We start from the raw sequence: 14771 nt of genomic DNA on the forward strand, positions 1-14771 counted from the left end.
GATGTTGACTTTGAACATGCTGGCCAATATGGTTCAAATGTTAATGATTTCTGCAGAACGTACCAATGTACGTGTCCTGTGAATATTAATGTTCTGTCTCTAGTCATTCAAGGTGTTCTGTCCCCCCCCCCCCCCCCCCCCCCCCCCGGAAAAAGAGTGTATCGTCTAGTCTTTTGGGAGACATTCAACATTTAAATTCACTCCCTCCAAATAATTCAGTTTGTGATGGAGGTACAAAAGGAGGAAAGCCAGTGGAATACTTGGGCATAACATGTACCACCAACCTATTCAGCCTCCAAGTTTTCACACCCTGCAACTTTGTGATGGTCCATTGCACATACTGGTTTGGAGAGCACATATTGTTCCCAATCCTGATAGTGCACTGGGTGAACTTTAAATCTGAGGAGATTTTTATGACAGAACATTTATTCATAGAAACAAATTCAGCATAATTTCCATCAAAGTTACTCCAGTCCAGGGAACAAAATGAAGAAACAGGACTCCATTATCACAATATTCTTGCCATACTTCAGTGGTAATTTCTTCAAGATTTGGAAGTAACCTTAGCAGACACAGCATTAAATATGTCTTTCAACCACACGTGGAACATTTGTGGATTCTTTCAGAAACAATCTCAGTCTTAGGAAACAAGGCATATAAAAATGTTGTGTATTGGCTAGACATGTCACATGATGCAAGACTGTTGCAGTGAACATCATTATTATACACCCATAGGCCAAGTAGGTAACTCTGCTAGAGTAGGACACTGTCTTAGCACAAGACATCATATGATCTACTAGAAGAGAAAGAGTATATTCCCAGTTTCATCTTTAATTGCAATTGGTTCAGTTTTGACATAAATACAGCCTAGTTTTTGACGTAATTTGTCTTCTAATTTTTATCTTTGTATGAGCTAAGTTCGTGAATCAATGTGGCTAGTGATTGTTGTTATTGCGAGATTGTGATAAAGGAGTTGTTTGCTGCTTATAAATATCTGGAAGCAGCATTGGCAACTGTCAACTTGCTTCAAAATTGCTGCTGTGAATTATGCCAGTGTCTGTGTGGCAGAGCTGTCATCTGTTGTTAACACATCTGCCTTCTACTTTTCCATCAGTCACAATAGAAACACTTGCATCTGGTGACTTGCAAAGAGAAAAAAAACCTGTTGAAGTCACATGCTGAAGTAGTGAAACCATCAAGCACAAAGTGCCATAGCTTGAAGCCATCCAGCCAGCAAGTAGATGACTGGTAAGATACCCAAAAACCAGAAACCATTCCATAGTACCAAGACAGAAGTCTGTGAGTGTAATCCAAAATAAAAATGCCAAGTTGTTATACTAGAATTGCAATGGAGTGTGATTGAAGGACTCATATACAGAGAGCAAGTGATGGCTTGGCAAGCTACATGGGACTTTAAATCCACTTGCCAGAGTCCGTACTTGGCTAAGACCTACTTGCTAGACAGCATGCTTGGTTTACTTGCTGCTGGTGCCTTGTGTGTATGTAATCCAAAGGCTCCAACTCATATACCTCCAACTCAGATACCACTATGGTGTCTGCCTTGAAACTGATATAAGCATCATAAGATATTAACCCTGCAGTGCACGCACCTGGAAACAGGACGGCGGTAGACGCAGCTGGTCTCACAGCACCTTGCAGTTTCTATCTTTCTGAATTTGCATTTAGATGTATATTATGGAGGGAAGCGTTATTAAATGAAGTAATATCATTAAAAATCAGTTTAGTAAATATATTTAAGGGATAAATTTAATATTTTGGTCAAAAATATTTACACAAATGGAGATACATAAAATTTAGCTGTTATCAAAATAATGCATGTATTCAATCAGATATTTTATCGATACAGTCTTGGCACATAGTAACAGAATGTTCAAGACAAATGTATTTCTTACAGTTCTTACAAATATATCTTGTTTTTATGTTTTTGCTTCTGCAGTCCACACACCGTCCTCGTGAAGTCGCAGTTGATTCCACTTCAGAAATTTTCACACTGCAAAGCTCTACAATTCTCTCAGTTATCTTCCTTGGCAATATTTTTGACATTACTCTTTGCTGAAGATGATCATGCAGAAACGCAAAAGAAAGCTGCCTCAAAAACTCTCATTTTCTGAGTTGTTCTTTCTGATTTGAGTTGAAAATAATAGCAGCATTTATTGCAGCTGTGTTCATGATGCTATAAAAAACAACCATTGGCCATCTTCTTGTGTTTCTAGCTACATTATATGTTGCACTCATTCTGTCTACAACATCAACTCCATCCTTAGTAAGGTTATAGAAAGTGATAATTTCTGGTTTTTTATCATTCCCTGTATTTTCGTCAATATTTCCATGGTGGTGCATCGTTGACAGTAGTAATACCACTCTATTTTGTTTCGGCACATAAGAGACTAAGGTGCAATTTTTCTGAAACCCAAACATAGATGACTTTTCTTGTTGGTTTTTAGTGTTAATAAATCCCTTGGGACTTGTCTCTTGTTCTTCCCCAGGGTACCAACGATGGTCGTATTCTTTGTAATCAATGTGTTTGCAAGCTCGTAACTTGTAAAATAATTGTCGAATATTATGTTGCGGCCTGTATTCAGGATAGGTTGGCAAAGTCTCTGAACAAGTTCAACTGGTCTGATGTCCTGTCTGTAAGGGTCTTCAGGCTGTTGCCCAACATACACCTCCATGTTGAATGTGTAAAACATTCTGGCATCCACTGCTTCAAAAATCTTTACTCTACACTTGTTTGGCTTATTTGGCATATACTGTCAGAATCTGCATCTTCCACAGAATGCTTCTAGTTTTTCATCAATTGTCACGTATTCATAAACTGTATAAGCCTTCTGAAAGTTTTCAACAATTAGACTGGACACCTGTCTTATCGCCGCCATGTGATCTGTTTTCTCCCTTTCCATTCTCGTTTGTTTATCGTCGAATCTGAGGCATTGAAGGAGAAAACAAAATCTGTTTATGCCCATTGCGAGATGAAATATTTCAACTCCTGTGCCATCTGTTCGCCACAAATCTTGTAGACTTAGTCGATGGGCTCGCATTACACCAGCGTAGTACAATAATCCCAATAAGGCTTTTATTTCAGCTTTATTAGTTTGTTGTGCATCTCTTTCCCTTGAAAAGTTTCCCTGGATACTTGGAATGTACCTATTAGTACAGTCAATGAGTATGTTTATAATGTTTTCATCAAAAAACAGTTCCCAGCACTGTAGGGGATTTGTAGCACTTTTCGCAGCACCTTTCGCACCTGGTAAATAAGTTATGATGTTATGATAACATGTGCAGGAGTTCTTTGGTGGAGCACGAGAGTTCCATCCTGTTCCATCTTTACCGACAAACACATCACTGTCAGCGCCACAATCACTGTCTTCTGATTCATCTCTCGACGTTTTTTGTTTGGTGCCAGAATCACTTTTCCACTCTGGGTCCTGGATTTCTTCAAAGCCGATTTCTCCATCTTCAGAATCACCAGCGTCACTTTCAGCCATTACTACTTCAATCAAGTTCCTAATTCTCTCCTCCTGTGCCTCATAATAATAAGCCACGACGCAGTTACAACACTTACAACACACTAAAATAAGGTACAAAGCATAAAAAAATCTGTTCTACCACTAAACTAAGCAGATACCGCAAATATGTGCGAGCGTGAGTAACCTTGGCGGAGCTACCAATAAATTGACACCAGTGCATGCAGCTGGCCTGTGAGACCCTTGACCTCTTTGTTGTGAGCTAACTGGAAGCACTATTGTTGAAATACCAGATACACCATACCAAACGACTCCTATTACACTCACTTAAAGGTACTGAGAAGATAGCTTCTTGGAAACAACATTCAACATTGCATTAATGTGAAAATATCCTCCTTGGTCTGACAGACCACCTGTGTGTACTGACGGGTTAAATCTGTTTTAGATGTGGACAATAGAGAACCCTTGTATGGCAGAAAACTGTCACACAGCAGTGGCTGGGGGAGAAGTGGGGGAAAGAGCCATTTTGCAGGGATCCTTGAATGCAGTCAACTGCAAATCATCACTCATGTTGGCACCAACAATGTCTGTCAGCTGGGTTTGAGACAGTTCTTGGTTCCTTCTGAGGACTGGTACTGAAAACAGCTAGTTCATTTTTGAGGTGCAGACAGTTGTTGATTTACAACATCGTGTCAATAATTTATCAAGATTCTTTCTTCTGGACCAAAGTAGAGTTCATCTGTAGATTTCTCAGGGTATACAACATTATGGAACACAGTGGTGACTTGAATAAGTGCAGTATACAACACAAATGATCACTTGGGTGACAGAATATGTCTGTAATGCATATTGTTATTTTCTTAGTTTTGTGGAATCTTCGAGACCTCCCAGTAGATATACCAGTTTTGGGTAGAGTAATATTGCAAAAGAATGGATATCAGATGTGGAGAATGAAAAGCTAAAAATGTTAGTTGTTAACTGCTGGGGTGTTCATAGCAAAGTCCCAGAACTCACATCTCTCTTATACGGCTGTCTTGGAGCTGAGAGTTATTGAAACCGAAAGTGGAGAATAGGGAAACTGCAATGGCTCATAGAATGTGTACCACAGGAGTTGATTAGAACCTGTGGGAGGTCAGTTTATAGCAATAGACAGAAACATTGCATCTAGTGAGGACCCAAATGAATCCAACAACAAATTAGTATTGTCTTGAGGAGTTCTGGATAGGGAAATTGCAGCATGTTATCTTGGATGGAGAGTCAGATACAGAAGTAACATCAGGCATACCTCGTGGCAGTATGTTGGGTACCTTTCTGTTCATATTGTTCATTAATGATCTGGCATAGAATTTTAGTAGTACCCTCCAACTTTGTGAGATGATGCACTTACCCATAATGAAGCAATATCTGGAAAAGCTGCGCAAAGATTCAGTCTGATCTTGATAAGATTTTAAAGTGGTTCAAAGAGTGGCAACTCACTTTAAATGTTCAGAAATGTAAAATTGTGCACTTCACAAAATGCATATTTGTCATATCCTACAACTACAAATCTATGAGTCACAATTTGTATCAGTCAGTTCATGCAAATACCTGGTAGTAAGAATTTGTGGGGACATGAATTGGAATGATGACATAGGCTCAGTTTTAGGTCGAGTAGGTGACAGACTTTGAATGTGTTTTCTGATATCCTCAAAATGAACCAATCTTCAAAACAGATTGCTTACAGGACACTTGCCTTAGCATGTGATTACTATATTTGGAGTCACTTGACCAATTCAAAACCAAAACAGTCCAGTTTATTGACAACAACCAAGATAGAGAAGAAATGGACTCACTCAAATCCTTAGGATTAAATTGGGTTAAAAATTTGAGCTGGCAGGCACACATTGAATACTGGTAACAACAAACTGGGCAGTTTTGCATTTGCAAAGCAAATATTGTCAGCCATTACTGGCACTGACACAAAAACCAGTGCGTAGTGTTGTGTTAGTAGAAACTGAAGTAATGTAGTGTAGATACTAAATACACAGAAAGAAATCACTAGGAATATGTGTACTATACATCAGAAAGAACCATGCCACCCATTATTCACAAACCTACAAGTATTAACTCTCCCATTCTTATACATTTATATCCCTCTTGCATGCTGCCACCCTTCAAGAAGTCAGCCACCATTCCTGAACCCTCCCTCCTGCTCCCTGCTCCCTTGCTCCCCACACTATTCCACAGGACACAATCACTCACACCGTCTACTTGCAAAACTGCCGTCCCCGGTTGCCAGCACATTGTAGTTGGACAGGTTGTGGTTGTGGTTTTGTGTGTGTGTGTGTGTGTGTGTGTGTGTGTGTGTGTGTGTGTGTGTGTGTGTGTGTGCGCGCGTGTGTGCGTGCGCGCGCGCGAAGAAAGAGCTGTATGATATGGCGTTTGAGGGCAGGAAATATCTTCTTAAGAACAAGAACTGTGCATTTTATTAATTTCATGTTTTTTACAAACTAAACAAATCATCACAAACAGTTGTGTGGTGTGTGAGATTTGAAACAAAATCTTTTGTCACACAATGCTTCCTGCACTAAGATACGAAGACATTATGCTAAACATTGCTACATGAAGTTGTTCCTTGCTGTCATTCTATACTTAACTTCATCTTATGGCATCAGCTGTGTTTTCTAGGCCTATAATTCTGGGAATGATGTGGCACAGTTTACTTGTGTATCTTTTGAGGATATGTCCTGATAATGTGTATTAAGAAGGCATTTCTTTTTTTTTCAATTTCATGTTTAAAAGTGTTCTTTAATTTTGTGAGTAGTAAGATGCACCCTCTAATGTGTTTGGTTTCTTCTGTATCATAGTGGGTAGTTCAAATTTCAGCTACAACCAGTTTTTGTATTGCTAGTTGTACATTACTAAATCATATGTATTATACCACTTATTCAAAGGCTTTTTTTTGTGTCAAATGTAATTTTTTAATTTTGTAATCAAATCCTGCCAATTTTTTCCCAAGCAGCAGTGATTTACCAATGTAATTTCTGTGCAGTATATGGACTTCACATTGTTTTGCGTTCCATCTAATTAGAAAACACACTTCGGCTGATAACTATTAGATATTCCATCTACTAACCAGTGACATAGTTCTGTTTACAACACAATAAAGAGTACAAACTGCTCAGACACATTTGTCAGCTACTTATGGATGAGAAAATTGAAGTGAGCAGTTACTATATACCTTGCTTTTGATTGCGTACCAACTTACAGGTCACCACATGGATTTGCTGATACAGACATGTATTGTATGATTAACCATCTGCAACGGGAAGAGGAGGATCTCTGTAGCCGTCGAGGGTTGCTACCAGGAACAGACCAACAGACTTTTCAAATGACTGTACCTCCTCAGCTAAGAGCATATTACAACAAAGTAATGTCTACTGTGTCACCTGTAAGTGGGAGAAGGTTTATTACTTGACTTCCACATTGATTCATACACTGTGTGCAAATAATTTGCACATAAAGCACTAATTTATGTTGCACTTACTATTGTCCAGCATACCTGTCATCATTAATCAGTTTTGGAATAACTTTTAGCAGTTAATTTGTAATGTGGAAGAAAATAGACTAAGTAATGAGACTCTGTCATTGCTTTAAGGGTTTTCCTTACAATGTGGTGTGTTTTTTGGTGAAGGATTGCCTCCGTTCCTGGTACTTTACCTGTTTAAGATTTTGGGAATTATATATAGAGTGTGGAGTTAATTCATGTGATGGGATTCACAACAGATTATTGGGCATTTTTCCATATTCATTTTGATGACTGCTGGACCAATTTTTATTTCTTGCCTTCATGTTATACGTGATAAAGAAAGTTGACACAAATTACATGTGGTAGTCATAAAATTTTTATTATCACTTTGAAAAAAGCTAACTGTGACTGAGAAATTTGATATCCATTCTTCAATGTGACACACTTTCCCCAACAAGGTATGATTTGGTAGAGAACTTGGTTGTAAAAGTATACATTTTGGCTTATTAGGACACACTCCACTTAAAAAATCACCTTGTCCTCCTCTTGGAAACACCCATCATATGATGGTATCTTTATCTAAAAAAAGAGGAAGAAGTCGCTGTACAGTTACATCAACAGGTGTTGCAAGAAATTGTTTGCAAGAAATTGTTAAGATTTAAGTACATTGTATTTTAGCCCTTCTACTTACTAATGGTGAAGTGTGTCAGTCTCGAACGAGGAGCTCAGCTTTACAAGCAATGTCTGCACCTGTCTAGAGAAAATGACAAACGTAAAACTTATGCCAGTCACCCACCTAATTTTTGATAAACTGTATAAGGAAAAGATATGTTGCTACTCACTGTAAAGGTGACAAGCTGAGTTGCAGACAGGCACAATGAAAAGACATTTACACATTAGCTTTTCACCAAAACATTCTCCAGAAAAGGAAGCACACACACATTTATTCACAGAAGCAAGCACCCTCCCACACACTTGACTGCCATTTCTGGCAGCTTGGACTAAAGTGCATTATCTATTTTCTTATACTGTTTATTGAAAATTTGTTAGATGACTGTCAAAAGTTCTCCACTCGTCATTTTCTCTAGATAGTTGCACATGTTCCACGCAACATTGGGCTTCTTGGCCCAGACTGATTCACCTCTCTGTCAATACATGAGAGGGCCAAAATCTGCTGGACATAAATCTTAACAATTTATTGCAATATATGTAGATGCAATTGTACAGTGACTTCTTCCTATTTTCTTAGATAGTGCCAAGTTGCCACAGGTTCTGGAAATTGGGAAACATCAGGGAATTTCATATATGTCAGGGAAACGTCAGGAAAATTTGGGGAAAAAAAACCAGTGGAAAAATCTCGTTTTTGTCTCAGTAGATGAAATGGTTTGTTTACTAAGGTGTCATGCATCATCGCTGGCTGGGTGCAGCTGCTTCTCTACTTTGTCATCACTACCTCTTTTCTTCTTCATACCACACCCCTCAGCTTGCAGTCAATGCTGCCACCATTTCTTGCCTCTACTCTAGCAGCTGCCACCAAGAGGCAGGGAGGCATGAGGAGTGGTTTGTTTGGATATGATTCTCAGAGACTGTAGATGCAACGACCAGAGACGGTGGTTATGTGTGCATGAGTTGTGTTTAAGTGCTTGTGTGAATGTGTGTATCCTCTCATTTTCTGACCAAAGCTGTAGCTGAAAATTTAGTTGTGAGAGTGTGATTTTCTTTTCTAAGTGCCTGTCTGTGGCTCAGAAGTCATCTTTATGATGAATTGCTACCTATCCTTATTATTATTGATTATCAGACTATTTGCACAAGTTATCTGTTGCATGCATTGATTACTGTGGTCTCATTTCATCAACATGTTGCCTGTGGCTCATGAATAGCTGGCCACATGAATGGATTTCCATGATGGGCCAAAACTGCAGGCCGCTTCTGCAGGTATTTGTAATGGATTGGGCATGCTGATCTGAAGCCATTCAGTTCCCACTAATGTGCAGGCCCTGCCTGTCAGATCTAGTCTCACTGATCTGCGAGCAGGCTGGGTCTTTTTGTATGTGGTGTAATGTGTAATGTGGACCCAGGACTGTGGTGCTCCTCAGCAGGCCAGAGGCCATGGGCAATTGATTTCAAGAATTGCGATTGCCTCACCTCAAGTATGTTGTACAGTGTACCATTTTATGGACATTTTTATTTGTTCTAGTACATTTTGGCACTTCAAAAGTGGTTTATATGTTACAAAGTATGGATGATAAGAAGAAGAAACTTGTATCAGTTGCTGGCGGTTTTTAAACTATGTACTCTTATATTTATTGAAAGAAAAATCACAAAACATCTGTGAAATAGTAGATTTAACACAGTGGGTAGTTGGCAATCATCTACAGTGTCAGCTTATACAATTCTTCCCCACCATATACAGTTCTTTTAAGAGGCCTACATATTTATTTATCAAATCAGTGAAAGCATTTTAAATCTGTCTTGTGACTCCATGGAAATGCATATTTTTGTCACCAAATGTGTTTTGTTTTATTGAAATAAAATAATGTCAGTGGTCTTAATGAAACACATATACCATTTGGCTTGCTTTCTTCATCTAAAAACAGTTCATTACAACATGAGTTGATGTTAGTATTTAAGACTTTTGCTCACACGGGAAACACCATTCTGCTTGCAAGTATATATTTTTATTTCTTTGCTTGCACTATTGTCTCTTGTACTGTAGCTGCGAAGACAGATTGTCAACTTCTGTCTTAACTTACCCTTGAGATCTCAAAATTTGTCAGGGAAAAATGCTAAAACTTCTCTGGAAATTAGGGAAATATCAGTGATGATAATGATGATGTTTGGTTTTGTTGGGCGCTCAACTGCACGGTCATCAGCGCCCAAGGGAAATATCAGTGAATTTCGCTTGGAGCAACTTGTGGCAACCCTGAATATGTTCCAGTTGGAACTGCCAGAGATGGCAGTTGCTTGTGTGTGAAGCGAGCTTGCTTGTGTGGATGAATGAGTGTTTGTTTCCTTTTTTGAAGAAGGTTTTGCCCGAAAGCTGATATGTAAGTGTCTTTCCATTATGTCTGTCTGCAGCTTACAGTGAGTAGCACACTATCTTTTCCTTATATTGTTGATGTTGTTCCAACCTGGAGTTTCCATTGCTTGATTTCAATAAACAGTCTTACTTGCTATTCATTAAGCTCACTTTTTTGCCCCTCCTAATATGGGGTTCCAAGTGCACTTTTCCTTCCATACACCATTGGGACATAAAGTAAAATGTATTCTCTTTTGTTACCTAGATGAAGCAATTTTTGAAATACTTCCTGAGCAGGCTGACACAGTAGTTAATAAACTAGATTTTTATATTAATGAACTAAACTAAATGCTGCTCGAACAGGCCATGAAGGCCCAACAGTACTGACCGGTTCTGGCAGTTTCCGGTGATTAAGGGTGGCAGTGTGGTACTGGTGTGCAAGACTCATACTCCCCCTTGGCTATCGACCTTACTTGGCATTGCTTCGCCGATCTCCTTTCAGGATAGCCAGCTGCGATGTTCTGCACAACTTCATCTCTGAAGATAAGATGCTACTTTGGAGGAATTTTCTATACTTTTAAAATAACTCTGTACACTTGAGAATACTTTGAACTCAATCTCACTGTATTTTCATCACACATAACAGTTTTCATACAACCAAAACATTTTTTGTAAGCTCGACACCTTCCAGTCCGTCAGAAACTATCACATTCATTTTCCCATAAATAAAGTCTACAAATCTCTCCAAGTTTAACAAGACAACTGTCCGGACCTTATGAAAGTAAGAGAAAGAATGAATAAGTAATTGTCTCTTCTCTTCTTTCAACAACATTCAAATGTTCACACAATAATGTAGACGTCACACCGTCTCAGTTACTCCTTGTGCTGGACATGTAACTTCTTAGGCAGGCTCGACGACTACCTGCCCACACCGATCACCTGTCTGATACACGTCCGTCCTGCACGCACATAATTGTAGTGCAGTAGACACAGTTCTACTTTACCACACTCCTCTCTAAAATAATGCATGTTCGAGGCGGTGGACATACGAGGGTCTCTAGAATTTACCCCGAAATTCTCGAGGCACTGCATATCCCTCCCCTTAGCTCGAACACACGATATTTTATAAATTTTCATTATATACATCAATATTGTATTCATATAAAATTACTTTACGTTTCCATCAATTTATATAATATTTTTCTAGCCATAGGCCACTTCATGTATAGCTCTCTTTCCTTTTCCATGTTAATACCATTATAATCGTGGACCTTTTGATCAATGTAAACTTTGTAAGGACAAGAATCTTTCTGTTCCCTTTCCAATTGTAAATTCCAAGTGTGCATTACCCAAGTGTATGCTGTTGTTTGCCCTTACTCCGTGTGCTACTTTTTCTAAGTATGGATTTATTCAATACTTTTTACAATCTAGAGGAACTTCGGGTAAATAAAGGTGTTCTTTTCAATACCTGTAACTTCACACAAACATAACAATGTGAGTGGAAACGAGAATTTAAACTTACCAGAATAATCTTCACAAATGTGTGACTTTTGTCACGATACTGCCCTTTTCCTTTAGGCACTGTACCTATACCTCACATATGGGTTGATACTATGAAAGCACTTCCTCCTTCCATTTTGGTAGGTACGCCCCTTTAAACAAATTCCTGATATACTATTGTACAGGTCAATCCCCTTCTTGGTGCCCCTGCCCGCACAGTACAGGTCAGCCTTTCTTGGGTCTGCCTACCTGCCCTTTTCCATCCAATCAATGCTGGGTGCGCCCTCCTCATCCTTCCTGAGTAGGCTTCATAGTCCATTGCCCTAGCACACATCTTTATGTACCCTAGATTTGAATACCTCTCACTCCTTACACTCGCTTCTCAATACTTTCTTTAACCCTTTAGAGTCCTCCATTACTCTTCCAGTCCTACATTCCCAATAGACACCACACTTGGAAATATTATTTAAAATATACATACATACAGGGTGAAGGGAAATTCGCGCACTCAGGCTTCGCAGCATGACACCTCGCATGCCAGTGATAAAAAAAGTCTCTCTAAAAATTTTGTCTGGCGAGTATATCTTGCAGAAAAAGGATGTTAAAGAGTGACAATCTGGCAACACTGTAACCACATGTGCGGTGACTACCTCTGTCAGTACATATTGGTTGTACTGTGCAGTTGGTGCAGTGTGTAAAGTTTTGGGTTAGCATGCTGGAGGTCGGGGGATTGATCCTGGGTTGAAGCATACATTTTTTATTTGCTAAATGTAGTCCAGGTGGTATGGTATCTGGCATCTTAATCGTCAACAGCAATTGCAGCGGGTCCTCTAGAAAACATTTGCACTTACATACTACAGCCGTAGAAATGGAAGACTCGTCAGCTTTGTAAGAAGCCCTTTCCACATCGTGGATGTGAATTTATTAGCACCACTTCATCTACTAGATGCGAAACCTGTTTCCTTTGTACCTTCCCCCCCAATGGTCCCATAGATTAGTTGTTGTTGTTGTGGTTTTCAGTCCTGAGACTGGTTTGATGCAGCTCTCCATGCTACTCTACCCTGTGCAAGCTTCTTCATCTCCCAGTACTTACTGCAACCAACATCCTCCTGAATCTGCTTAGTGAATTCATCTCTTGGCCTCCCTCTACGATTTTTACTCTCCATGCTGCCCTCCAATGCTAAATTTGTGATCCCTTGATGCCTCAGAACATGTCCTACCAACCGGTCCCTTCTTCTTGTCAAGTTGTGCCACAAACTCCTCTTCTCCCCAGTTCTATTCAATACCTACTCATTAGTTATGTGATCTACCCATCTAATCTTCAGCATTCTTCTGTAGCACCACATTTCAAAAGCTTCTATTCTCTTCTTGTCCAAACTATTTATCGTCCATGTTTCACTTCCATACATAGCTACACTCCATACAAATACTTTCAGAAACAACTTCCTGACACTTAAATCTATACTCGATATTAACAAATTTCTCTTCTTCAGAAATGCTTTCCTTGCCATTGCCAGTCTACATTTTATATCCTCTCTACTTCGACCATCATCAGTTATTTTGCTCCCCAAATAGCAAAACTCCTTTACTACTTTAAGTGTCTCATTTCCTAATCTAATTCCCTCAGCATCACCTGACTTAATTCGACTACATTCCATTATCCTCATTTTGCTTTTGTTGATGTTCATCTTATATCCTCCTTTCAAGACACTGTCCATTCCGTTCAACTGCTCTTCCAAGTCTTTTGCTGTCTCTGACAGAATTACCATGTCATCGGTGAACCTCAAAGTTTTTATTTCTTCTCCATGGATTTTAATACCTACTCCGAATTTTTCTTTTGTTTCCTTCATTGCTCGCTCAATATACATATTGAATAACATTGGGGATAGGCTACAACCCTGTCTCACTCCCTTCCCAACCACTGCTTCCCTTTCATACCCCTTCCCAGTGTCAGTTATAATACATACAATGGAAAATTTTCACCCGAGAATTGAGAGATAAATGCTTACTGTATTTACCGGATAAATTGAGCCTTACATTTGTATAGAAACTTGATCATTATTATATTAATGAAAGCCTTTTGAGGATAGGAATCAGGTTATTTGAATATAACAGTTTTTGATAAAACTTAACATTTTTTAAATAAAATCTTTTAATAGTCAGAATCACAAGTGAATAACATTAAATGATGACTAGTTTCAGCTGATTATAGAGCCACTGAAGCGCGTGTAACATTTTTGTGAAATGACATACCCCACTTCCATTCTTCCATAACAGCGAAAGATGTTTGTGATGTTCTGTAGTAAGTATCTGTTGGGACATCCCACTATGGAAGTCATTGTTACAATATGTGCAGTTGGGAGAATGACTTGAACCCATCACATCTACAAGACAGGACGGCGAGTGGACATTTTCACCTGCTGTGTGGGGCTGTTTTTTCCTTGGCGTCCTTGTTTGAAGGTGCTTAGAAGACAAGGAGACTAAAGATAAGGCCATGGCTACAATGAACATAATGTAAGATGACTGTCGAACTGGCTTGTGTAGAGAATACTTCTTGTCTTAATCTTATCCAAGCCATGTAAGTTTTAAACAGACCTGTCAACCTGCATTGTACCCAAGGTGTATATTGATATACAGTGTTTTTGCTACAGAAAGTGTTAATACAGAAGGTGTTAATACAGAAGGTTTAAAGTTCAATCATTTGTGTCATTCAAGTAGCTTGGAAGACAATTAAAGCTCTCTTGAAAACTGCTTTAACACGGGCAGTGGAACTAAGTAGCAGGGCCACCTCAGCAAATGTCAAGAATGGTGATAAAGGGAAATTTTACTAAGTAGATCTACTGACATCAAATGTCGGAAGGTTAAAGATTGCACTCAGGAAATGTAACATTGATATTATACCAAAAACCATCTATATTGCATGTCACTACCTGCAGACCAATATAAAAGCATGCAGTGTCTGCTTGTAAAATGATGCTAAGATACAAAGATGTCAGCGTCACAGTGGACAATCATGTAAGAGACAGATCTCACATGAGCAAATACTACATGTTTTAACAGTCAATTTGAAGACAGCTGCATAATCAGCTGAAACTAGTCATCATTTCGTGTTTTTCACTTGTAATCTTGACTATTAAAGATTTTATTAATGTTTTGTAACTTTTTACATAACTTTTAGATCACTTTTCTCCAGCCAGGCTATGTCAGGAATTAATAATAAGTTTTAAACTACTTTGTTCTTATGCTTTTGAAACTTTGT

The 14771-nt window shown here is 38.9% G+C and overlaps 1 protein-coding gene across 1 annotated transcript in view; it reads left to right on the plus strand.

The window, feature by feature from the left end:
- LOC124798347 (meckelin) overlaps nucleotides 1–14771 on the plus strand; it is a 197893-nt gene that overhangs the window by 147472 nt on the left and 35650 nt on the right. Inside the window, exon 12 of the mRNA XM_047261705.1 lies at nucleotides 6735–6915. Coding sequence (XP_047117661.1) covers nucleotides 6735–6915 — 181 coding nt within the window. The remainder of the gene's footprint in view (nucleotides 1–6734; nucleotides 6916–14771) is intronic.

This window comes from Schistocerca piceifrons, chromosome 5, assembly GCF_021461385.2.
Source record: "Schistocerca piceifrons isolate TAMUIC-IGC-003096 chromosome 5, iqSchPice1.1, whole genome shotgun sequence".
Taxonomy (NCBI): domain Eukaryota; kingdom Metazoa; phylum Arthropoda; class Insecta; order Orthoptera; family Acrididae; genus Schistocerca; species Schistocerca piceifrons.